General features: G+C 45.8%; 1 protein-coding gene across 7 annotated transcripts in view; it reads left to right on the top strand.

Annotated features, from left to right (window-relative positions):
• Positions 1–27,506, top strand: part of NF1 (neurofibromin 1) — a 399,313-nt gene that overhangs the window by 323,741 nt on the left and 48,066 nt on the right. For all 7 annotated transcript variants that reach the window (XM_069757802.1, XM_069757799.1, XM_069757798.1 and 4 more), the window contains 6 exons: positions 126–340; positions 719–780; positions 891–1,005; positions 11,158–11,259; positions 15,624–15,764; positions 27,208–27,337. In XM_069757802.1, coding sequence (XP_069613903.1) covers positions 126–340; positions 719–780; positions 891–1,005; positions 11,158–11,259; positions 15,624–15,764; positions 27,208–27,337 — 765 coding nt within the window. The remainder of the gene's footprint in view (positions 1–125; positions 341–718; positions 781–890; positions 1,006–11,157; positions 11,260–15,623; positions 15,765–27,207; positions 27,338–27,506) is intronic.

Below are 27,506 nucleotides of genomic sequence, written 5' to 3'. Positions count from 1 at the left end.
CTCATCAATACTGAAGTCCCAGAAAATTCCTTTCATGTCTGTATGTAGATTAAAATTGGGTTGGCAGTGCTGAAAAATGTCTCTTCATGTATTTTGTGCCACCAACCTATTTCTATTTTTTTCAGAGGAGACAAAACAAGTCCTGCGGCTTAGTCTGACCGAATTCTCTCTGCCCAAATTCTATCTGCTGTTTGGGATAAGCAAAGTCAAGTCTGCAGCAGTAATAGCGTTTCGATCCAGTTATCGGGACCGCTCTTTCTCACCTGGCTCGTATGAGAGGGAGACGTTTGCTCTGACGTCTTTGGAAACGGTGACAGAAGCACTTTTAGAAATCATGGAGGTATGACAGTCATATTATGTTTTCAGTGGACTCCTTCTTTTAAATGTCAGAAAGTAGTGAGTTCTTGATTTTATTAAAGGGCTTACCCAGTGTTCGCAAATAACCTGCTTTTTCTTCCATAAACTGCACCACACTTGTCTGTGGAAGGTTTCTGATATCGTAGATATGTTCCAGTCTCGTATTTTATCATTTGCAATATCGATGAGCGCATTACTGTTTTTGGGTAAATGCAAGCCAAATTCTGCAGTGCTGTATTTTGGATTCCCAAATGCATTACCTTTATAGTGCTTTTGTTTAAGGCGAATTTAAGATCAGAATAACCAGTTTAGTTATCTCGTTAGCAAATTTTATATGCTGTGATAACATTTTATTTTGTAGGCCTGTATGCGAGATATCCCAAATTGCAAGTGGCTGGACCAGTGGACTGAGCTTGCTCAAAAGTATGTGTTTGTTGTGTGTGTGTGTGTGTGTGTGTGTGTGTATAATATATACATATATATACTTTTTGCCTCAGTCTCTCATATTTCCTCACAATGATCTCTCTGTGTAGGTTTGCATTCCAGTACAATCCATCACTTCAGCCTCGAGCCCTTGTCGTCTTCGGGTGCATCAGCAAACGTGTTTCTCATGGACAAATCAAACAGATCATTCGCATCCTGAGCAAGGTGAGTAATCTAAATTTGCAATGGGATTTAATGCAGAAGAAACAGACCATGCCACATCCTGTTTGTCTACTGCTTGGTACAGACTCATAAGTAGGCTGTGTCCTATACCTTCACCACAGCTCCCCTGTGTATATGCACTTCTCATTACAGGCATGTAACAAAATAGAATTACTGAAAACAATAGAGCATGCAGAATTATATTAACTGATAATTATTAGTTTGCCTACTACTAATCACTTCCTCCTAGAATACTGTTATTGCTTTTCCTGACCAAGTCATGGAATAGAGCTATATTGTATAACTCTTCCAGTGAATACATTCTGTAATTCGGTTTTATGTCTAAATATTAGTGTATTTTCTGTGCATTTAAAAGAATTTTATTAATATAAACAAATCTGAAGTCTCCTTTTGTTTTATCATATGAAAAATATTCCTAGAATATTCTGCTATAGGAGTCAGTGATTCAGCATTTGACTTGCTTTCTATTGCCCATGTGGCTGCTGAAAGTATCTCTATAAATGCTGTTATCAGCTGAGACAGGATGGCTGCCCGCATATTGTAGAATAAAAATAGTTTGGGTTGGGATTTGTTTTATCACCTTACTGATCTTCTGTGCAGTACTGCAAAAGTTTTAGGCACGTGTAGAAAAAAAAGCTGCAAAATATGAATGCTTTCACAAATAGAAGTGTTAATAGTTTATTCTTACTAATTCACAAAGTGCTGATGTCTTTCATCTGTTCAACTTCTGCGTCTATGGTCTTCAGCATTGTCCATTTCTTGGTGCTTCTTAAAAGGGCCTTCAATAGCACATCTTAAAGACCCCTTCCCAACCTCCGCCGTACTATTACAGCGGAGGTCGGGTCCCCTGCTTTGATGTGGGATTCAGCGCTGAGCCTACCTCAAAGCCGGGACATGTCAGCTGTTTTGAACAGCTGACATGTGCCCGCAATAGCGGCGGGTGAAATCGCGATTCACCCACCGCTATTAAGTAGTTAAATGCCGCTGTCAAATGCTGACAGCGGCATGTAACTGGCGCTTCCGGCCATCGGGCCAGAAATGAGTGCATCGCCGACCCCCTTCACATGATCGGGGGTCAGAGATGCGTCGGCATAGCAACTAGAGGCCTCCTTGAGACCTCTATGGTTGCTGATGCCGGCTTGCTGTGAGCGCCACCCTGTGGTCGGTGCTCATAGCAAGCCTGTAATTCAGCTACATAGGAGATGATCGCTGCTATGTAGCAGAGCCGATCAGGCTATGCCAGCTTCTAGCCTCCCATGGAGGCTATTGAAGCATGGCAAAAGTTAAAAATATATATATATATATGTATATTATATATATATATATCTAATTGCCGAAGGGTTTTTCCGTCTGTCTTTCTGTCTGTCTGTCTGTCCTGGAAATCCCGCGTCTCTGATTGGTCGAGGCCGCCAGGCCTTGACCAATCAGCAACGGGCACAGCGACGATGATGTCATAAAGGACGTAGACATCCCGCGTCTCTGATTGGTTGAGGCTGCCAGGCCTCGACCAATCAGCAACGGGCAAAGCGATGATGATGTCATAAAGGACGTAGAAATCCCACGTTTCTGATTCAGCGACAGGCACAGTATCGACATAGATATCATAATGGTTGCCATGGCGACGATGTCATAAAGGTTGCCTCGACCAATCAGCGACGGGCACAGTCTGCCGCGAATTCTGGAATCATCATTGTCCATATACTACGGGGACATGCATATTCTAGAATACCCGATGCGTTAGAATCGGGCCACAATCTAGTATATATATATATATATATATATATATATATATATATATATATAAGTTTAAATCACCCCCCTTTTGCCCCGATCAAAATAAAACAATAAGAAAATCAAACCTACACATATTTGGTATCACCGAATTCAGAATCGCCTGATCTATCAATAAAAAAAGGATTAACCTGATCGCTAAACAGCGTAGTGAGAAAAAATTTGAACGCCAGAATTACGGTCTTTTGGTCGTCGCGACATTGCATTAAAATGTAATAACGGGCGATCAGAAGAACGAATCTGCACCAAAATGGTATCATTAAAAATGCCAGCTCGGCACGCAAAAAATAAGCCCTCACCTGACCCCAGATCATGAAAAATGGAGACACTACGGGTATTGGAAAATTGCGCAATTTTTTTTTCTTTTTTTCTTTTCTTTTTTTGCAAAGTTTGGATTTTGTTTTTACCACTTAGATAATACGTAACCTAGACATGTTTGGTGTCTATGAACTCGTAATGAACTGGAGAATCATAATGGCAGGTCAGTTTTAGCATGTAGGGAACCTAGCAAAAAAGCCAAACAAAAAACAAGTGTGGGATTGCACTTTTTTTGCAATTTCACCGCACTTGGAATTTTTTTCCCGCTTTTTAGTACACGACATGATAAAAACAATGATGCCGTTGAAAAGTGCAACTTGTCTCGCAAAAAACAAGCCCTCACATGGCCATATTGATGGAAAAATAAAAAGTTATGGCTCTGGGAAGGAGGGGAGCGAAAAACGAGAACGCAAAAATGGAAAATGGCAAGGTCACGAAGGGGTTAAAATCAGTGCTTGGCTGAGACCTTGCTGATTAACTATAACTACTTTGTGCTGATTAATTATAACTACTTTGTATCTTGTTGCTGTGTTCTGTCTTGCCATCATGTATAACCTATGACAAAACAGTCTTTCACAATCTCCCATTTGTATCAGAGTTTTGCTGTTCCTCGCCCAGTTTAAGGCTATGTGCACACGATGCGGATTTCACTGCGGATCCACAGCATTTCCGCAGCTTCGGGTCCGCAGCAGTTTCCCATGCGTTTACAGTACAATGTAAACCTATGGGAAACGCAATCAGCAGTGCACATGCTGCGGAAAAAAACACACGGAAACGCAGCGGTTTACATTCCGCTGCATGTCACTTTTTTGTGCGGAATCCGGTTTTACACCTGCTCCATAATAGAAAACCACGGGTGTAAAACCGCAGTGGAATCCGCATAAAAACCGCGGTAAATCTGCAGGAAATCCGCAGGTAAAACACAGTGCCTTTTACCTGCGGTTTTCACAAATCCGCTACGGAAAAATCCCCAGACCTCAAGAATACGCGTGCACATACCCTCAAGCCTCCAACACAGCTGTTTCTGTTTTAGTTAATGATTGTGTTTAATTGGTTATTTACACACATGATGATACTACAAAATCCCTGACCTTATGCAAAGAATTAATGCTGCTTTGAAGGCAAACGATGGCCATCCCAAATATTGATTTAGCTTGGCTTTCTCTTTTGTTCGCTTTGCATTTTAATTGATAAAAATTTGCAGTATGTTTTCCACACCTGCCTACAACTTTTGCACAGTTCTATATACATTTGTCATGAATACTTGTAACTTAGTGCTCAATTAGGGTATGTGTCCTTGTTCAGGATTGCGTCAGGATTTGGTCAGGATTTTAAGCAGGTAAAATCCTGACCAAATCTGCACCCGAGACCCGAGGTCACTGGCAGGTCACCTGCGTTGTCCTTGCGTTGTTTCTGCAATGTAAGGACATGGCTGCGTTCTTAAAAGATGCGCCGCATGTGCGTTTACGTGGGTATGCCACATGCGTTTTTCTCCATCGTCTCATTGGGGGACACAGGACTGTGGGTGTATGCTACTGCCGCCAGGAGGCTGACACTAAGTAGGTATAAAAAAAAAAAGTTAGCTCCTCCTCCATAGTATACACCTTGCCACTGGCCCTGACAGCTCCAGTTTATGCTTAGTGTCCGTAGGAGGCACATCTCTGGGTTTTCCCAGATGCTTTTTTTTTTTTCTTCCTCTGAAGATAAGACAGGGGCGACGGACCCTTTTGAAGGGGTCCGATCTCCCCAAACCAACAACGGGCGAGCACGTGGAGTGTTGCCTCCACGTATCCTCTCCCGCGACGTGGGATTTTTTTGCCGGACTAAGAACCTGACCACCCTGAGGTAACGGAACCCTAGGTTGTACAGGCATTCATTCCTTGTCCGTGCAGCCTCCACTTCATCACCAATGCACGGCTACGGTGTTTAAAGGAGGCAGACGGTCCCTCTCCTCGCCTTCTGAAGGGTGTAAGGAGTTAGGGTGCCTGCACCGTCTTTTAATATTTATATATTTATATGTGGATTTTTTGGTCTAACCTCATGCGCTGTCAGAGGGCTGCACAGGGGGGGCTCCTGCTTCATCGCACGTTCTGCTGGTACTGCACAGGTGGCGACTATTATCCGGCGCTGTGCTGGGTTCCAGCGTTATTCCCCACAAGCAAACTTCAGCAGGGGCATGGGCGGAAGTCCCGCCTCTTTTTTTCGGCGGTTTCCTGTTCTCTAGGCAGCCTGAGGCATTATGGATCTTGTAGTCTGATCATGGGCGGAAGTCCCGCCCCTTTTTCGGCGGCTTCTGGTTTTCTGTACGGCCTGTGGCATTATGGGTCTTGTAGTCTGGGGGAAGTCCCGCCTCCATCGGCGGCGGTTTACTTCCGGTTTCGAGCACCCAGCTTTCCCGGGAGAGCAGGGGAAGGAGTAAAATCTAGTTCCCTGCTTCAGCCTAAACCGGGTCCATGCGCGGTAACTCCTCCCACTTTTTCAGGCACCCACCCTGTAATTTAGTTTATATGTGTGGTATGCACAGGAGACATGGTTCAGTGTTTGAGAGCATACGGGACACAGGACTGGGGTGAGTGCTACTTCCCTCAGCCTGACAACAGTATTTGTTCTAGACCTAGTAGCTCATAAGGAGATACGGAGCATAGCGGCTTTAGAGTCATCATGTCTAGAAACCCTAAGACTCACTCAGTTCTGTATTCCTCATGCATTACCTGTCGGTCTGCTTTTCCGCATGCGCAAAGTAACCATCTCGGTGAGGCTTGTGATTCCGAGCGCATGCAGGAGCCCCCGTCTGCTACCCTGTCTGCTACCCCGCCGGCTATCCTGCCGGGTGTGCCTGTACCTGGGTCGGCAGTGTCTACCCCTGAGTGGGTCATATCATTAACGCAGTCTATGGCGTCTCTAACAAAGGCGGTTGAGTCCCTTCAAGCCCCTGTCAGGGACATTCATCCGCCTGTTTTGGAAAGATCCTCCGATTTTCAGGATCCTCCGGCCTGCAGGGGCCGTACTCCCTCTAGGCAGACGCAGGGGGAAACAAACCCACACAGCGTCTCCCGGTCCGTCAGGTGCATCAGCATCTTTGAATCCTGTCTCTCGATCTCCCTCTCCTGCGGAATTGAGTGAGCACGGTTCGGACTATGACTCAGAGGGGTCTTTTGATTTAGAAGCTCCTGATTATCAGGAATCTGTTGACAGTCTCATTGAGGCCATTAACCAGACTTTGAGAGTAGAGGATGTGGCCACCTTACCTTCTGGTCATAAGGTGTCCTTTAAGAAATTCAAGCAACCTCATAAGGTGTTTTCTACTCATCCTGAGTTTGAGGATTTAGTCCAACGTCACATGGAGCGACCAGATAAACGTTTCTTAGGCCAGAAGGCCCTAGGTGCAAGGTATCCTTTCGCTCCAGAGCTTTGTAAAAAGTGGGCAGAATCCCCTTCAGTGGATCCTCCCGTGTCCCGTTTGGCCTCTAGTACATTGCTGTCTCTTCCTAATGGGTTGTCTATTAAGGATCCGACTGATCGGCTCCTAGAGAGTCTAGCTCGGTCTCTGTTTGAGGCTTCAGGGTCAGCCCTCGCACCATCTTTTGCGGCCACATGGGTTGCCAAAGCTATGATAGCTTGGTCAGAGTCCGTAACTAAGGCTCTTCAGGATAAGGGGTTTCCTGTAGAGGTGATAGAGATGTCAAATCAGATATTTTTAGTAGGAAATTATCTGATTAATGCATCCTTGGATGCAGCAAATTGTTCAGCATTGGCTGCGGCAAATGCTATTGCTATCAGAAGGGCCCTATGGCTAAGAAATTGGTGGGCGGACTCTACTTCAAAAAAGTCCCTTACATCCCTCCCTTATCAAGGTGTCCGTCTTTTTGGCGAAAAATTGGATCAGCTTATATCTGATACCACGAGAGGTAAAAGTAATTTCCTTCCTCAACAAAAGGTTAAGCAACCTTTTCGTCGCCAATTTCAAGCAAGATTTAAATCCTTTCGTAACTCCCGGTGGTCTGCGGCACCAAGCGCAGGTCCCCCAAGTCGGCCTGTCCAAGACAGGGAGCACCAGGTCTCCTATAGGGCCAATCCATTGGCAAGAATGCGGTATCAACCGTCAAGATCTAGGGGATCTAGATATCCTCGATCTTCGGCTAAATGACTGGAGGCAGCCTCTCGTCGCTTCCAACAGAGTAGGCGGTCCTGGCTGTCAGTTGTTCACGACAGATGGGTAAGAGACCTGGTGGTTTCAGGGTACAAAATAGAGTTTTGCTATCTCCCTCCAGGCCGTTTTTTTCCGTCCAGTCTTCCCAGTTCAAAAACCCGTCTAAGAGCTTTATTCAGAGCTGTCGAGTCTCTTCAGTCCAACGGGGTCATTGTCCCTGTTCCAAAGGAAGAAAGGTTCAAAGGGTTTTATTCAAATCTGTTTATGGTTCCCAAAAAGAATGGGACCGTGAGACCCATTCTGGACCTAAAGTGTCTAAACAAATTCATCAGCACTCGTCGCTTCCGTATGGAATCTCTCCGCTCGGTCATTGCGGCTATGGAAAGGGGAGAATTCCTGGCTTCCATAGATATTCAAGACGCCTATCTGCACGTTTCTATATTTCTTCCACATCAAAAATTTCTACGGTTTTCCATAGGCGAGCGACACTTCCAATTCACTGCATTACCTTTCGGGCTCGCCACTGCTCCCAGGGTGTTCACGAAGGTGATGGCAACAGTGGTGTCAATCCTGCACTCTCGAGGCAGTCATTCTGCCTTACTTAGACGATCTCTTAGTCAAAGGATCAACTTTTCAGGCATGCAGGGACAACGTCAACATCTCTTTGGACACCCTAGCTCGTCTAGGGTGGCTGGTCAATTTAAAGAAGTCATCTCTAGTACCATCTCGGAAGATCTCTTTCTTAGGGATGATCTTCGACACCTCTCGGGGGCTAACTATTTTACCCCAGGACAAGGTGCTTTGTCTCCGGCAGGAGGTAAAAATTCTTCGGCAGCCGAGTTTCTATTCAATCCGGTTCTGCATGAAGGTCTTGGGCAGGATGGTAGCAGCTATAGAAGCGGTTCCATTCGCCCAATTCCATCTTCGTCCACTCCAACAGGCACTTCTGTCAGCCTGGGACAGGAGTCCTTTGTCTCTCAACCTCAGGTGTCGTCTGTCTCCTGGGGTCAGGCAATCCCTGATATGGTGGATGAGGAGTTCCTCCCTACTTCAGGGGAAAGCCTTTCCTCCAGTTCATTGGCTGGTAGTCACTACGGACGCCAGTCTTCTCGGTTGGGGAGCAGTGTTTCTCCAGCACACGGCTCAGGGTCGTTGGTCCCCAAGGGAATCAACCCTTCCAATCAATCTGTTGGAGATGAGGGCAATTTGGCTGGCCTTGCAGCACTTTCACCATCTTCTGGCGGGTCGCCCGGTGCGGATCCAATCGGACAATGCCACGGCCGTGGCCTACGTAAATCATCAGGGGGGCACTCACAGCAGATCAGCCATGCGCGAGGTAGGGCAAGTCCTCTGCTGGGCCGAGAACAATCACTCTTTGATCTCGGCAGTTTACATCCCGGGCAAGTAGAACTGGGCAGCGGACTTTCTGAGCCGACAGGGTCTTGCGCCCGGGGAATGGTCTCTTCACCCCGATGTTTTTCGGCAGATATGTCTACGCTGGGGAATCCCAGACGTGGATCTAATGGCCACCGGGTCAAATGCCAAAGTACCCAGGTTCGTTGCACGGTTTCGAGATCCAGGAGCAATTGCCGTAGACGCACTAGTCCTATCTTGGAACCAATTTCGTCTTCCATATCTGTTTCCCCCTCTGGCGCTGCTTCCAAAGGTCGTCAGGAAGATCAAGTTAGAGGGAGTTCCAGCAATTCTAGTCGCCCCAGATTGGCCTCGGAGGTCATGGTACAAAGACCTAGTTCAGCTGATCGTCGGGGTTCCTTGGCAGCTACCAATGCAGCCAGATCTTCTGTCGCAGGGGCCGATATTCCACCAGAACTTAGAGGCCCTGCGTTTGACGGCTTGGCCGTTGAATCTTGGCTTCTGACCCAGGCCGGTTTTTCTCAGAAAGTAGCCTCAACTATGGTTAATGCTCGAAAGACAGCTTCAGCACGCATTTACCACCACACCTGGAAAGTCTTTCTCTCATGGTGCAGGATGAAGGGTCTTCCTCCTCTTCGGTCTTCCATTCCTAATGTCCTAGCTTTTCTCCAATCTGGTCTAGACTCAGGTCTCGCTCCAAGTACCCTTAGGAGGCAAATATCAGCCTTATCGGTTCTTTTCCAGTGCAGGATCGCTACCAATCTGCAAGTAAAAACTTTTTTGCAGGGGGTCTCTCATATAGTCCCTCCTTACAAAGCTCCGATAGAAGCTTGGGACCTTAATTTGGTCTTGAGTGCTCTTCAGGAACCTCCATTTGAGCCCCTCCAAGACGTTCCTTTAATGTACCTTTCTTGGAAGGTTTTGTTTCTGGTAGCTATAACTTCCATTAGGCGGGTATCGGAATTAGCGGCCTTGTCCTGTCAGGCGCCGTTTCTACAATTTCATCAGGATAAGGTGGTGCTGAGACCAGCTCCTTCTTTTCTGCCAAAAGTAGTCTCCTCATTCCACATTAATGAGGATATTGTCTTGCCTTCTTTTTGTCCTGCGCCTACACACCGGGTGGAAAAAGCTCTCCATACTCTAGATTTGGTGAGAGCTCTGAGAAGATACGTTTCTCGGACTGCTTCTTTTCGAAAGACGGATGTTCTGTTCGTTCTTCCTGCGGGTCATAAAAAGGGACTCGCAGCCTCTAGATCGACCTTAGCCAGATGGATAAGAACCACTATTCAGGAGGCCTACCGTATCAAGGGTGCAACCATCCCGGCTGGGATCAGGGCACACTCTACTCGGGCGGTAGGGGCCTCCTGCGCGCTTCGGCACCAAGGTTCAGCAGAGCAGGTTTGCAAAGCGGCCACTTGGTCCAGCCTGCACACTTTCTCTAAACATTATAATATCCACACTCAGGCCTCTGCTGATGCAAGTTTGGGAAGGAAAATTCTTCAGGCTGCGGTATCACACCTATAGGCGGTAAGTGCCTAGGGGTTTTCTTCCAGGGAGTCTTCTTCCCACCCTGGGACTGCTTTGGGACATCCCACAGTCCTGTGTCCCCCAATGAGACGATGGAGAAACAGGGATTTTTGTGTTACTCACCGTAAAATCCTTTTCTCCGAGTCGTTCATTGGGGGACACAGCTCCCTCCCTATTCATTTTATTTGTCTATGGGGTTGTTCAGACTGTAGTATTATTCTAGACATGTTGTCTTTGCTCTAATGCTGTTTTGTTTTCTCTATCTCCTACTGCTTGTGCACCAAACTGGAGCTGTCAGGGCCAGTGGCAAGGTGTATACTATGGAGGAGGAGCTAACTTTTTTTTTTTATACCTACTTAGTGTCAGCCTCCTGGCGGCAGTAGCATACACCCACAGTCCTGTGTCCCCCAATGAACGACTCGGAGAAAAGGATTTTACGGTGAGTAACACAAAAATCCCTGTTTTACTGCATAGTGGAGACGGGATTTCATTAAATCCCCTCCACTATGCTGTAACATCTGGACACTGCGTTTTTGACGCTGCGGCTCAACGCAGCATCAAAAACGCAGCGTTTCCTGAACGTGGAAACATACCCTAATAGATACATACATTATGATAATCACCTGACTTGGTTATCGTGTGATCAACTGCAGGAGCCTGGTTATGTACATGGCCAGGATGTTCCTGAAATTGCTAGTATAAGTGAGAAAACAGCCATTTAACCCCTCATTTGCCATTGTCAGTGTCTACCGCATCTGAGGGGATTTATTTAGGGAAAGTGCTCCCCTGTGGCGGAATCACGGGGTACCGATGTCTGTCAGTATACCCATGCCTATTAGTATAGCACTGAGAGGCTGGGATACTGTATTGTGCTATGTAAGTTATGAAGTATATTGTATAAGCAATCAAAGCATCACAATAGTATTTAAAAAGTAAAGTATTTATTTGATAAAAAGAAATTATATTTGTTTTAGGGACTGGAAAGCTGCTTAAAAGGTCCTGATAATTACAATAGCCAAGTTTTAATAGAAGCCACTGTGATAGCACTGACCAAACTACAGCCGCTTCTAAACAAGGTAAGAGGTGTCCTAACAGGACGACTGTAGTATGAGCTGTATAGGAGTAATATTTATCTCCAGTCATGTCTACTGTTCCGGATTACTGGATTACTTTCCGCATCTGACCAACACTACTGAAAGTAAACATTTTTGGCTTTTCATACCACAGTGTTCGTTCTTGTATTGGGATCCTCACAGGACATTTGGGCAGCGCTCGATTTCCATATGCAGGTGTGAGCATACCTGTAGAGCAGGGGAGAGGGACCTTTTTCCTGCCAATGGCCATTTGCCTATTTATATTTATTTCAGGGGGTGTTCAAAATCATAAACTTAAAAATGATCCTGCTATATTTGGCCAAACAATTACCTTACCCATAATGTGATAACTGGAACTGCTTCTCTTTGGTGAGGAGTGTGATGTTAGGTGATATGGATGATGATGCTACTCGTAACTAACTTTCCACTTTTGTGTTAGTCTAGAGCGCAGTTGACTCTTTGCTATAAGTTTTGTAAAGAACTGATCACAGCAGTAAGTTGTACCGGACATAGGAGTTTTGCACTGCTGGTTTAGTCAAAGGGGTTAATTCATCACTGCTTATGTAACACTGCACAAGCAGTGGGACTTGTGCAGTATATACATTGCACAGGGGACACTGAGACTGCTGTATACTACTGATGAGTGAACGTGCTTGTGTGCTGACAGAGTATCTTCTGCAGGCTCGAAAAATATGTTCGCGTCCCCGCGGCTGCATGTCTCGCGGCTGTAACAGCCGCAACACATACAGGGATTTCCTAAGAAGCAAGAAATCTGCATATGTTGCGGCTGTCTTAAAGGGCACCTGTCACCCCGAAAATCGCGGGTGAGGTAAGCCCACCGGCATCAGGGGCTTATCTACAGCATTCTGTAATGCTGTAGATAAGCCCCCGATGTTACCTGAAAGATGAGAAAAAGACGTTAGATTATACTCACCCAGGGGCGGTCCCGCTGCTGGTCAGGTCGGATTGGCGTCTCTGGTCCACTCCGGCGCCTCCCATCTTCTTTCCATGACGTCCTCTTCTGATCTTCAGCCACGGCTCCGGCACAGGCGTACTTTGTCTGCTCTGTTGAGGGCACAACAAAGTACTGCAGTGCGCAGGCGCCGGAAAGGTCAGAGAGGCTCGGCGCCTGCGCACTGCAGTACTTTGCTCTGCCCTCAACAGGGCAGACAAAGTACGCCTGCGCCGGAGCCGTGGCTGAAGGTCAGAAGAGGACGTCATGCAAAGAAGATGGGAGGCGCCGCAGCGGACCAGAGACGCCCATCAGACCTGACCAGCAGCGGGACCGCCCCTGGGTAAGTATAATCTAACGTCTTTTTCTCCTTTCAGGTAACATCGGGGGCTTATCTACAGCATTACAGAATGCTGTAGATAAGCCCCTGATGCCGGTGGGCTTACCTCACCCGCAATTTTCGGGGTGACAGGTTCCCTTTAACAGCCACGAGAAATGCAGCCACGGGGACTCAAGCATATTTTTTAAGCTCACTGAATGCATTCGGTTAGCACACAAGTGTGTTCAGGTAACACCTTATCTGAGCATGTTCGCTCATCGCTACAGTATAAATATCGCATAGGAGACTCTGGAGCAGACTCTTGAGGCAAGAGCATATACAGCACATAGGAGAGACTGGAGCAGGAGCATATACAGCACATAGGAGAGACTGGAGCAGGAGCATATACAGCACATAGGAGAGACTGGATCAGGAGCATATACAGCGCATAGGAGAGACTGGATCAGGAGCATATACAGCACACAGGAGAGACTGGAGCAAGAGCATATACAGCACATAGGAGAGACTGGATCAGGAGCATATACAGCACATAGGAGAGACTGGATCTGGAGCATATACAGCACATAGGAGAGACTGGATCAGGAGCATATACAGCACATAGGAGAGACTGAATCAGGAGCATATACAGCACACAGGAGAGACTGGAGCAAGAGCATATACAGCACATAGGAGAGACTGGATCAGGAGCATATACAGCACATAGGAGAGACTGGATCAGGAGCATATACAGCACATAGGAGAGACTGGATCAGGAGCATATACAGCACATAGGAGAGACTGGATCAGGAGCATATACAGCACATAGGAGAGACTGGAGCAGGAGCATATACAGCACATAGGAGAGACTGGATCAGGAGCATATACAGCACATAGGAGACACTGGATCAGGAGCATATACAGCACATAGGAGAGACTGGAGCAAGAGCATATACAGCACATAGGAGAGACTGGATCAGGAGCATATACAGCACATAGGAGAGACTGGATCAGGAGCATATACAGCACATAGGAGAGACTGGATCAAGAGCATATACAGCACATAGGAGAGACTGGATCAGGAGCATATACAGCACATAGGAGAGACTGGAGCAGGAGCATATACAGCACATAGGAGAGACTGGATCAAGAGCATATACAGCACATAGGAGAGACTGGAGCAGGAGCATATACAGCACATAGGAGAGACTGGAGCAGGAGCATATACAGCACATAGGAGAGACTGAATCAAGAGCATATACAGCACATAGGACAGACTGGATCAGGAGCATATACAGCACATAGGAGAGACTGGATCAAGAGCATATACAGCACATAGGACAGACTGGTTCAGGAGCATATACAGCACATAGGAGAGACTGGATCAGGAGCATATACAGCACATAGGAGAGACTGGATCAGGAGCATATACAGCACATAGGACAGACTGGATCAGGAGCATATACAGCACATAGGAGAGACTGGATCAAGAGCATATACAGCACATAGGACAGACTGGATCAGGAGCATATACAGCACATAGGAGAGACTGGATCAAGAGCATATACAGCACATAGGAGACTGGATCAGGAGCATATACAGCACATAGGAGAGACTGGATCAGGAGCATATACAGCACATAGGACAGACTGGATCAGGAGCATATACAGCACATAGGAGAGACTGGATCAAGAGCATATACAGCACATAGGACAGACTGGATCAGGAGCATATACAGCACATAGGAGACTGGATCAGGAGCATATACAGCACATAGGAGAGACTGGATCAAGAGCATATACAGCACATAGGACAGACTGGATCAGGAGCATATACAGCACATAGGAGAGACTGGAGCAGGAGCATATACAGCACATAGGAGAGACTGGATCAAGAGCATATACAGCACATAGGACAGACTGGATCAGGAGCATATACAGCACATAGGAGACTGGATCAGGAGCATATACAGCACATAGGAGAGACTGGAGCAGGAGCTTATACATCACATAGGAAATTCTGAGGCTGCTGTCTTCAGAGGTGCAGGATTAAAAAGCATGCTAACTCCACCCACAGAGCGCGTCCTGGCCTTGCCCAACATCAGGATGTAATCCTTCATTGCATGTGCCACGGTGCTCATTAGTGGAGCAATTAAAGCAGTGGTGGGAAACCAAGGGCCATTTGGATATTTGTAATATCATTTGCGGACTGTACAAATCGAGCTCGAATTCTGCCCACAAAGTAAATCATGGCAATGGTGTCAGGACATAATCTTTCATTGCATGTGCTTCAGCGTTCACTAGTGAACATTACATACATGTTCTCACAGAGCAAGAAGAGCATAAAGAGCAAGCAGCCTTCAAAATACAGCTGCCGGCCCAAGCACTACTGACCCCGGTTATCTGCCTGGGGGCCAGATAAAAGTTTGCAAGGGCCATAAACAGCCCGGGGGCCTGAGGTTCCCCACCACTGCTGTAGAGTATGTATGGAATAATAGTACAGGACTTTACTTAGATTCGGCTCAGTGAAGAACTATTTTGTCTTTCACAGCATCATTAGTGATCAGCACAGAGCCCTTGTAAGCTTCTCCTCTCTGGTGTAGGTACTCTATAACACTGATTCATTTTAGAGCCTATAGTTATACCTCTAATAGCTGCAAAGATCATTTTTGTTTTCATTGATTCCCCAAATGTTTAGTTTGTGTTTTGTAGTTATTAATGCATTAAATGGTGCCACTTTCATCATTATCAGTCACCTGAATTTATTGGCTTTTGCTGCCTAAACTTGCAGAGCTCCAGTAGTTGCCCCTACATCCTCTCAGTTGTAATTCATGACTTCATACTCTGTGATTGTCAAATGCTGTGCCCACCCGTGGGGGCAAATGAATGCACAAGTTTGTGGAAAAACATTGAGGCTGTACCTACCAACTTATGCACTCATTATTGCTCCATTCCCATCCCCCACACTCATGGCTTCATGGTAACTTACTGTGAAGGTAATTTGGGCTGGAGTCCATTATAGTAATTTTGACTTTTTTTTCCTGGAGATTTGGTTACTGATTTCTCACCATCGTCTTAGGATTCCCCTATGCACAAAGCCCTCTTTTGGGTGGCTATGGCAGTACTACAGCTGGATGAAGTTAACTTGTATTCGGCTGGTACAGCTCTTCTGGAACAAAACCTGCACACATTAGACAGCCTTCGAGTATTTAATGACAAGGTAAGTAAAATACTCTGTATAAAAGCAAGTTTTGTTGGGCAAGTCATATTTGGCCAGTTTTGAGATTGGGTGCACTTTAATGATATTTCTGTAAATCATTTAATACTTGATTCTCTTTCAGGAGAATATAAAATATTAGCATAAGGCTGTGCTCATGTCTTAATTATATCATTCGGGTAGGGGATGTTATAAGGTTTCCATCACTTTTAACAACAAGAATAGTGCCTCAGGGATATTCTAGCAGTCAAAATTATTGGGCTATGTTGGTATAGTTGCACAAAAGATCTGACACAATATTTGGGCTTGTGTTATGAGAAGCCATAGCACAGGTGAGAACAGTTTAAAGGAGTTGCCTCAGGGCAGATATTTACACGTCAATCAAATGCGGGTCCGACCTCTGGGAGCCAAACCTAACAGGAGGGGAGGGGGGTCCCAAGCCCCTGTTCTATCTAGTGCCCATCCACTGTGACTGTAACTGTAGCAGCACATGTGCATCCTTCTCAGGGCGGCGAGGTACCCTGTTCTGGTGATGGGGGTGGGTCCAAGTGGTTGGACTCGCATCTACTAGACTATTTACAGGATATCCCAGGGATATGTCATTAACGCCTGTCACGAGGCAACCCCATTATAATGTGGCTTTATACTTTGGATGAACTCACTGTATAGACTAGGCAAGGGTCGGCTGCAGCTCATCAATAGTCTGTCAAAGCAGATGTCCACTCTGATGAAATAGTAAAGGCTTCAGCCAGTCAGCTGTCGGTGATTGGCCGCAGTGGTCAGGTGACACAACATTGTCATGTACCCCGCCAAAGACAGCAGTGTCGACATGGCTCGATTGATGCCACTGCTGGAGGCAAGTATCCATTGTTTTTATTTTCTATGGGGCCTTAAGTTGACTAAGCAGGTGGATAACCCCTTTAATGTTCGGCTGACATTTTGTTGACATATATTAAGGATAAAATGGAACAGTTAACATAAATTTATTATATTTCAAGGGAACAAATCATCATCCAATTCTGTCTGGCCTAAAGGGGAAAAGTAACCGAAGATTTACACTGTTGCATTCTTATGACCACCTCAGTCAGCCATGTGTGTGGTTAGTGTACGTCAGAAGGAATAGCCATTTGTGTGTCAGCTATTTACCATTTTTTTGTTATAAAATGCACTTTTAGCAGAAAAAAATATCTGTCTAAAAGTCGTGTGCATCTAATTGTCCATAGGAAGCTTCCTATGGTCAAGAAGAGCGTTGACTGCATCCTTCCAGATCACGGAGAGAACTGCTCTCCTCCTTCTGTACTAATCTATTTCATTGGGGCAGGGCAAGAGAGAAAGCTACCAGGACCTCCACATCACTAAGGCTGCACGGATGCTACAGTTCCTAGATGGCTGAAGGACCTTTCAGGTCACATGCCTGGAAGGATCTTCAAAATATTCTTGTTTGTGTGTTTTGATGATGATGCTAATGATGATGTAACTGGGCTGAGTGTGTGTTGCTGGAGCTGAGCTATGTGTGAGAACAAACTGTACTGTACATAAGGGGCAAGCTGTAACTTTATATGTATGCAGTAAAATACATGCTGCAGAGATACATTAACAATAAATCTGTTACCTTCCTATTGTATTAAAATGAGGGACATTGACCTCTCCACTTCATTAAGTAGGAAATATGGGGATTCTAATTTTCTCTAGTCACCTTCCACGACGGCGCTAATTTGCATGAACGGGGAAATACCTCTTCTCCTCGGATTATATTGAGGACCTGGTGTCTGCTGTTCGTAACACCATGGGGCTTGAAGAGGGAACTGTACCACAGTCCATACAGGATCATATGTTTGGTGGGCTCAGATCGGAGAAAAAGGCAGGATTCCCCGTTCATGCAAATTAGCGCCGTCGTGGAAGGTGCCTAGAAACCGAATTAACGGTAAGAATAATTCTATTTTCTCCTCTCTGAATCTGGATCTTGTCTTAAAGTACAATGCATCTTATGATCTTAGAAATACGGGGTTTTTTTGTACGTTCAGCTACATATGGCAAGTTTTTATTTTGTTTGCCATATTTACATGAATATGCAGATTATTATTATTTATTATTATAGCGCCATTTATTCCATGGCGCTTTACATGTGAGGAGGGGTATACATAATAAAAACAGGTACAATAATCTTGAACAATACAAGTCACAACTGGTACAGGAGGAGAGAGGACCCTGCCTCCGAGGGCTCACAATCACAAGATCATATATGTGTGTGTTAGGTATAGATATTTATATTTATCGTAAAATGTACAATGTGGATAGGAAAGTAATGATTTATGAAGCATTGTGCAGTGATGTAGTGTGTATGTGGTATCTCAATGGTAGATACGGTTGTGTGAAAAAGTGGTTGCCCCGTTCCTGATTTTTCTATTGTTTCTCAGACTTTAATGTTTCAGATCACCAAACAAATTTAAATATTAGGCAATGATAATACAAGTAAATACAAAGTGCAGTTTTTAAATGAAGGTCTTTATTATTAAGGGATAAAGAAATCCATACCTACAAGACCCTGTGTGAAAAAGTGATTGCCCTCTAAATCTAAAAACTGGTTGGGCCACTCTTAACAGCAACAATTGCAATCAAGCGTTGGTGATAACTGGCAATGAGTCTTTTACAACGCTTCTTAGGAATTTTGGCCCACTCATCTTTGCAGAATTGTTGTAAGTCAGCCACATTGGAGGGTTTCCCAGCATAAACGGCCTTTTTAAGGTCATGTCACAACATCTCAGTCATATTAAGTTCAGGACTTGGACTAGGCCACGCCAAAGTCTTAGTTTTGTTTTTCTAAAGACAATCAGAAAAAGACTTGCTGGTGTTTTGGATAATTGTCCTGCTGCATAACTCAAGATAGCTTCAGCTTGAGGTCAGGAATAGATGGCTGGACATTGTCCTTCGGAATTTTTTGGTAGACAGCAGAATTTATGGTTCCATTTACCACAGCAAGTCTTCAAGGTCCTGAAGAAACAAAACAGCCCCAGTCCATGACACTACCACCACCATATTTTACTGTTGGAATGATGTTCATTTTCTGAAATTCTCTGTTTCTTCTACACCAGATTTAATGTGACATACACCTTGCAAAAAGTTCATCTTTTGTCTGGTCAGTCCACAGAGTATTCTCCCCAAAATCTTGGGGATCATCAAGATGTTTTCTGGCAAAACTAAGATGAGCCTTTATGTTTTTATTATTTAGCAGTGGTTTTCATCTTGGAACTCAGCCATGCAGGCCATTTTTGCCCAGTCTTTTTCTTAAGGTGGAGTCATGAACACTAACATTAACTGAGGCAAGTGTGGCCTGCAGTTCTCTGGATGTTGCTGTGAGGTCTTTTGTGACCTTTTGGATGAGTGATCGTTTTGCTCTTGGGGTACTTCTGGTCTGCTGGCCACCCCTGGCAAGGTTCACCACTGTTCCTTGTTTTCGCCATTTGTGAATAATGGCACACTCACTATGGTTCGCTGGAGTCCCAAAGCTTGAGAAATGGCTTTATAAACTTTTCCAGACAGATCTCAATTACTTTTTCTCATTTGTTCCATAATTTTTTTGGGATTGCATCATCTCTAGCTGTAGAGGATCTTTTGGTCTCCTTCTTTTTGACAGGCAGTTCCTATTTAATTGATTTCTTGATTGATATCAGGTGTGGCAGTAATTAGGCCTGCGTGTGACTAGGAAATTTGAACTCCGCTTCCCAAACATGTGATAAATGGTGTATGCTGTTGACCCTAGGATGCTGATAGTAGGCAAGAAAAGTTAGCTGCTCCTCAGCAGTGTACACCCACCGACCAGCGTAAAGCTAGTCAGTTTTAGTATTATATTGGCCATCAATCAGACTCTCAATAGGAGAATCCCCCACGTGATCACTTTGTTTCATTCAAAATGGCTGAACGCCCTCCCTGGGTTTTGCCAATCAGAGAGTTTCAAAGTATCTTCGCCAAACAGTGAGAGCACCCAGAAAAGTGCTTCCCAGGCAGAAGGCATTTGGATATTTTATATCTCTTTGGGCCTGATTTCCTCAGCAAATGGGTAGAATCCCTGTCTGTGGCACCTCCAGTCTGTCCGCTAAGACTGTCCTATCTCTCCCGGACAGTTCTTCCCTCAAGGGCTCCACTGACAGATCGAAGCACTAGCCATGTCCGTCTTTGAGGCCTCTGGCTCTTTTCTCTGCTCCGCCTTAGTTTTCACCTAGGTAGCCATGTTAATTTCTGCCTGGGCAAACCGTCTTCGGCAGGGCATTTTTTAAACTGCCTCACCAGATGAGCTGGTTGATCTAGCGGATCACAAAGCTCACGTGGGTAAAGATTTGCTTGCCGCGTCCCTAGACGACGCCAGCTGCTCTGCCCATGTTACCAGCAATATTGTAGCCATGTGCAAAATTCTCTGGCTCAAAGCCCTGAATGCGGGACCCTAAGTCCAAAAAGTCCCTTACCAATTTTCCCTTTCACGGCTCACGTCTTTGTGAATCTAGGCTGGATCAACTCATCTCGGAAGCCACTGGGGGTAGGCGTACTTCCCTTCCCCAGCCCAAACTCAAACATCCTTTTACAAGGAGACATTCTCGTCAGTTTCGTGCATTTTGTCAGTTCTCCTCCGGGACCTTCTCTCAGCAAGACCGGTCTCTTGCCTGGTAAGACACCAGGATGCCGTTCTTCAAAGCAGCCACATAGTGCTCTAACTGTTGCTCTGCTAGATCCTCCCGTGCTCAATTCAATAGATTCTCCTTAGCATGACGCGTCACTCCACCTGGAAATCCTCTCGGGGAGGGTGGACGTCTTCTGTTGTTCAGGACGAGTGGCTCTCCGTAGTCGACGGGTCAGGGAAATCATTACCCCAGGTTATAGTATATAATTTTTTTCTTTCCCACGCAGACCAATTTTCATGTCCTGCCCTCCAAGGGTCACATCTCAGATTCCCGGCGTCTTAAAAGCTATTGATTATCTCCTTGGGTCATCATATCCGTTCCCCTTCCAGTAACGCTTCTCAGGTTTCTATTCTAACCTTTTTGTGGTCTCAAAGAAGGATGGCTCACTCCGGCCGATCCTGAATCTCAAGCTTCTACATGAGCGGGTACACCTCCGCCATTTCCACATGGAAACCCTCTGCTCAGTAATTGCCTCCACGGAGCCCAAGGAGTTACTCTGTTCAGTGGACATTCAGGACACGTATCTCCACATCCCAATTTGCTCGACGCCTCAGAAGTTTCTGTGCTTTGGGGTCCAAAGGAAGCACTATCAGTTCACAGCTTTCCCCTTCAGACTGGCCACTGCCCCCATAGTGTTTACAGAGGTTATAGCGACTGTCATGGCCTGTTTTTTTTCCAAGAGGATAGTATTCATTTCCTACCTGGACGACCTACTGATCAAGGACCCGTCCTTCTGAGACTGTTCCAAAAGCCTTCAGGTCACCCTGGACACGCTTGCTCGTCTAGGCTTGGTAATCAACACATCAAAATCCTCTCTAATCCCAACCCAGCTCCTAGTTTTCCTAGGCATGTTGTTCGATACCGCCCACTCCAGAGTTTTCTGAGGAACAGATTTCTGCATTCAGTCTAGGAATTCAGTTCCTAAGATGCCCATCCCTTTGCTCTCTTCGACTCTGCATGAGAGTAGTAGGGAAGATGATTGCTGCGATGATAGCGGTTCCATTCGCACAATTCCATACCCGTCCACTCCAGCTGGACCTTCTGTTGGCTTGGGACAAGAAGACTTCTTCCCTGGATCACCCCATACTCCTGCCTCTCCGAATGGGGCAGGCCCTGTCATGGTAGAGTTTCTCCCCCTCCATTCAGAACGGGAGATCATTCCTTCCTCTCCGCTGGCAAGTTGTCATGACAGACGCCAGTCTCCTTAGATGGGGAGCAGTCTTCCTTCATCACACATAATCCAGGGTCGCTGGAACTCTCGGGAAATCTTCCTCGCCATGAATCTACTGGAGCCATCTACCTCTCTCCACACCACTGGCAGGAATTTCTGTTTGACCGACCAGTCAGAATTCAGTCCGACAAGGCCACACCCGTGGCATACATAAACCACCAGGGAGGGGCACGGAGTTTGTCATGCTAGAGGAGATAACGAATCACAAGGTTCCTCGGTGTGTGACCAGATCTCGCTACCACCTGGCGATCGATTACAATGCCCTGGTTATTCCACGGTCTCGGTTTCAGCTTCAGTACCTTTTTCCACCTCTTCGCCCGATCCCCAGACTTCTCAAGAAGATCAAGGCGGAAGGAGTTCCAATCATTCTGGTGGCCCCAGACAGGCCCAGAAGAGCTTGGTACGTAGATCTAGTCAACGCCTGCAGACATGTTCCTTGGAGGCGACCAGACCGTCCAGACCTACTTTATCAGGGTCCCCTCTTCCACTAGAATTCTGGGTCTCTCAATTTAATGGCATGGCCCTTGAAGCCATAGTTCTTAGGAAGGCAGCTTCTCTCCCCAGGTCATTCAGACTGTGATCAGTGCGAGAAAACTCTTGTCTTCACTCATCACTCTTGGAAGGCCTTTTTTCGCTGGTGTGAGTATAGACACACAGCTCCTATGTCTTTTTCTCTTCCATCTATTCTGGTGTTTTGGCAATCAGGAATACAGTCAGATTTGTCTCTTAGTACCCTCAAGGGTCAGGTCTCAATCCTGTTTCAACAATGTTTGGTCATTCGCCCCCAGGTAGTCCAAACCTTCCTTCAGGGAGTTGCTTGTCTACCACCATATCGTCTCCCCGTGGACCTGTCGGACCTTAACCTAGTTTTGAGCATTCTTCAGGATCACCTTTCGAGCCCCTCCAGGATAGCTCATATTCTCTTCTCTCTTGAAAAGTTGCCTTTTTAGTTGCGATCACTTCCATTGGACAGGATCAGAATTAATGTCTGTCTTGTTTCTCCCCTTTTATTGTCTTTCACCACGACAAGGTGGTCCTTCGTCCAGTGCCCTGTTTCCTTCCTAAGGTAGTATCCCCATTCCATACGTCACCAGTCCATCTCCGAGAAATTTCTCTCCTTGTTTGTCATTATTAAAGGACTCCCTGCCTCCAAGTCTATCATCACCCGTTGGATCTGCTCAGCTATTCTGGAGGCTTATTGTGTCAAAGATAAGCCACCTCTTTTGGGTGTGAGGGTTCACTACACTCAGGTGGTGGGGACCTACTGGGCCATTCCCCACCAGGCTTCTGGAACCCAGATTTGCAAGGCCGCTACCTGGTCATCTTGTCATACATTTGCAAGATTCTGTAGGGCAGAGGTCCCCAACCGCCGGTCCGCGGACCAGGACCGGGCCGTTGGGGTTTTTCAGCCGGTCCGCGGCGCCGCTGACAGCTAGCTTCGTGGCCCTGCGCCTGGTCAGAGCACGCTCTGTGACAGCTCGCAGCTCCCGGCAGAGAACATTATGCAGGACGGGGCGGGGCGTCAGGCGGGTCTTAGTGACACAGCCCTCCTGCGCAGCATGGTGTGTTCCTGACGGGGTGGGGCGGCAGGCTCTCCTCACTGACACGCCCAGTGGCATATCTAGGGGGGCGCAGCCGGCAGGGGGGCGCAGTCGGGCCGCCTCATTCGGCGGTCCGCAGTGTCTCCCCCGGCGGCTGCATTCTGCCGCCCCCGGTCAGGGAGTCAGCTGTTCTCTGTGCCGACTGTCAAGCTGACAGCCGGCACAGAGAAGCTGCAGAGCGCCGGCTCCCAACAAGTGCAGAGGTGGAGGGGAGCCCCTGCAGGGTGGCTGTGACGGGCAGGGAGAAATCCCTGCAGCTCCACTGCCCAGCGATCTGTCTTCCTGCTTCCTCTCACACAGACGCGCCGCTGGATGACGTCATCATTCAGCGACCGGCTGTGTCAGAGGAAGGCAATGAGATGCTGTGGGAGAGTGCGAGGAGAGGTGAGAGGGGTGTGTGAATGTGTGTGTGAGAATGTGTGTGTGAGAATGTGTGTGTGAGAATGTGTGTGTGAATGTGTGTGTGTGATTGTGTGTGAGAGAATGTGTGTGTGTGTGTGAGAATCACATTCTCATTATAAATGTCATAATTATATGATAAGTATGCACTAAGCTCCACCCCTCCATAACTCCACCCCCATATGACCAGAGCCCCGCCCCTGCCCCACCCCCACCCCACCGGGCCATGGAAAACTGGTCTTGCTTAAAGCCGGTCCCTGGTGCAAAAAAGGTTGGGGACCTCTGCTGTAGGGTACATAGTTATGCCTCGGCCCTTGCTGACCTAGGTAGAAAGGTACTGCATGCAGCGGTCGCCTGACCTAATTTGAGTAAGATATTCTGTTCCCTCCCTTGCATTAGGACATCCCATGGTTACTTGTGTCCCCCAATGAAGCGATTTTTGGTACTCACCATAAAATTTCTTTCTTGCAGCCTTCATTGGGGGACACAGCACCCACCCTTAGTTTTTTTGTGCCTATGTTGGGAGTGGGAGCCTCTGTTGGGCCTGTATATAGTTCTTGCTGCTTCTCCTGCTTTTTTCACTAACTAATGAGCTTTGTGCCAGTTCGTTGGTGTATACTGCTGAGGAGGAGCTAGATCTCTTATTTGCCTAGTGTCACCTCCTGGCGACAGCAGCATACACCCATGGTTATTTGTGTCCCCCAATTAATGCTCCAAAAAAGAGATTTTACGGTGAGATCCAAAATTCCTTCTTTTGTGTTTACTTGTGTTTTCTTTGTCTAATATTTAAATTTGTTTGGTTATCTGAAACATTTAAGTGTGACAAACATGCAAGAGAATAGGAAATTAAGAAGGGGGGAAAAAACGTATTCAAACAACTGATAGGCTATGTGCACACGTTGTGGATTTGCCTTTGGAATTTTATTTGCAGATTCCTGCTCTTGGCAGAAAACGCAGTTAAAAATCCGCATGGATTTGATGCTATTTTTATGTGGATTTTCGTGCGGATTTGTATGCGTTTTTGTAAGCTAAATAAAGATCTATTATTTAGCAAAAAAAAAAAATTGTGATGTCATTTTTGTCCAACCTCTTCTTTTACATACTACATTGAATACCATAATGTCATCACATACCATGTTCAAATATAATGTGTACATACACAAAACAAATATAAGTGAATATCTATAGATGGTTATATCTATCGATAGATATATCTATACTTATATCTATCGATAGATCTATCTTTCTATCGATAGATATATAATACCAAGCCCGATGTTTAGTAATGAACATAATAAAATGGTACATAAATAGTTACAGAGACACACACAAAATCTGCATTAGGCCGGGGTCACACTTGCGAGAAACTGGCCCGAGTCTCGCACCTCAGTACCGGCACTGCCGCCGGCGCTCGGACTAGAGCGTTCAGCTGCATAGAAATACATGCAGCCGCACACTCCTGTCTCGAGTGCCGGCGGCAGTGCCGGGTATTGAGGTGCAAGACTCGTGCGAGTTTCTCGCAAGTGTGACCCCAGCTTTAAACGCAATATCTGTTTAATTTGTTTTTTTTTTAAAAGGAAGAAATTGGAGTGGGCTCCCACTCGGTTTTCAAAACCAGAGAGGGAAAGCCAGTGACTGAGGCCCGATGTTTATAGCCTGGGAATGGGGTAATACCCATGGAGCTTACCAGGCTATTAATATCAGCTCACAGCTGTATATTTAGCCTTTACTGGCTATTAAAATGGGGTTGTTATATTGTAAGGTGACATCAAGTTCGGCTTAGTAATGGAGCAGCGTCAATAAGACGTTTATCCATTACTAATCCTATAGTTGGTACATGCTAAATAAAGACACATCCAGAATAAAGTTTTTAATGAAATAAAGCACTAAACAGTTTGCCATCTTTATTATCCAGCTATTCCATGGGACGCCCTCAATCTCCTGTAATAAAAATAAAATAATAAACCAACACAGATACTCCCTGTTCCGATGTAATCCATTTAATAACGATTGTCCCACTGTAGAACAGTGACATCGGGAGATGTGACTGCTCTACAGGGGCCTCCGATGATACACTGACTGGAGATAATACTCCCGCAGCGGTGCCGCAAGTGACAGGATGAACTCCGGTGACCTCTAGGTGGCGGAGTGATCCACTGCGGAGGGATCACCTCCGGTCACTGTATCACCTGAGCCCCTATAGAACGGTCAAATCTCCCGATGTGACAGCTCTACACGGGAGATCGTCGTAGGACAGTCGTTATTAAATGGATTACATCATAACAGGGAGCATACTATTGGTTTATTATTTATTTTTATTTTTTTGCAGGCGATTGAGGGCCTCTGGGATTAGCTGTTTGGTGAGTATGTACTGTATGTGTGGTGTCTTTTTTTTTTTTTTTCATTATTCAACACAGTAGCCGGATGATGGGACTACTACTGTCCCATCATCGGCTAATGCTGTCACTGTTCTGTGTGACAGCAGACATAGCTGGAGAGGACTAGTAGTCCCATCAGACGATGCCTGCCCACAGACGCCCGCCCACAGACACGCGCCCCTTGCTATCTGCAGCGTTTTTTTGCACGGACATCCACATTAAAACCACAAAACTTTTTACGCCTGTGGTTTTGCTGTGTATTTGACTGACTCAATGGAAGTCAATGGGTGCAGAAACGCTGCAGATCCGCAAAAAGAATTGACATGCTGCGGAAAATAAAACGCTGCAAATCCATGCAGATTTTTTCACAACATGTGCACACCAATTCTGGAGTTCCCATTGACTAACATTGGTTGAGCACTACACTGCGGATTTGATGCAATTCCGTCCAAAAACGTTGCGGATCCGCTTTAAAATCTGCAACGTGTGCACATAACCTTAAGTGCTGCAGTAGGTGTTCTGGTGTTTCCCTTCCCCCATTGTAAAAAAAAAAAAAAAACACCATGCAGTCTTTGCTTATTTGGCACACTTGATGGGGTCTGGGATAAGACATATGTCATTACAACAATTGTATGACCTATATCTTTTTATGTTACTGTTCGGCCTTTGACCTGAAATCTGTCACAAACCAAACAAGGCCATAATCTCCCCTGACTCATAAGTTTGCCTTCTGTCATCAATGGCTGTATTTGACTGCTGTAAGCTGAGGCAGAAGCACAGCCATCACCCATACTGTTTTTCTGACAGATGTGGTAAAATCCAAAATGCTAATATCTAGATATAGCTCCAAACAGTATTACCAAGTTAACCCCTACTAGTAATTTTAGATTTTTTTTTTCTTTCTACAGTTCTTGTAGAAGTGATGTGGTGGGGGGTTAAACAGAATTATGGGGAGGAAACAGACAGCACATTGAACTGAGACTCAGGTCTTTTGTTCATATCCAAATCCCTAGTCACAATTTTCCAGAATAATGCAGAGGTCAGGGTTCGCATCTTAAATGATGGAGTTTTTTTATATCTGTAGTTTATCTTCAGTTTTAAAGTAAAATGTTTTATTTTTTACATTGTGCTTACATAATGGGCTTTCTTATTTTATTCTGCTAGAGTCCAGAAGAGGTCTTTATGGAGATCCGCAACCCTCTAGAAGAATGGCATTGTAAACAAATGGACCATTTTGTTGGCCTCAATTTCAACTCTAACTTCAACTTTGCACTAGTTGGGCACTTGCTGAAAGGTGAGTAGATTTTGAGAAGGATGTATGTTGTGCTTTACTGGGCAATAATGTTGACAAAACCTTATTGTTAAGCACTCAAAACTGGTTTATGCTTGCCAAACGTATGGGTCAATTTATTAACGCCTTTCCAAAACTTGGACATACCAAGTACGTTATGGTTGGGAAGTTC

The sequence above is a fragment of the Ranitomeya imitator genome, chromosome 3 (assembly GCF_032444005.1).
Source record: "Ranitomeya imitator isolate aRanImi1 chromosome 3, aRanImi1.pri, whole genome shotgun sequence".
In the NCBI taxonomy this organism is placed as follows: Eukaryota; Metazoa; Chordata; class Amphibia; order Anura; family Dendrobatidae; genus Ranitomeya; species Ranitomeya imitator.
Note: the sequence above shows the minus strand (reverse complement) of the source record. Positions and strands in the feature narration are given on the sequence as shown.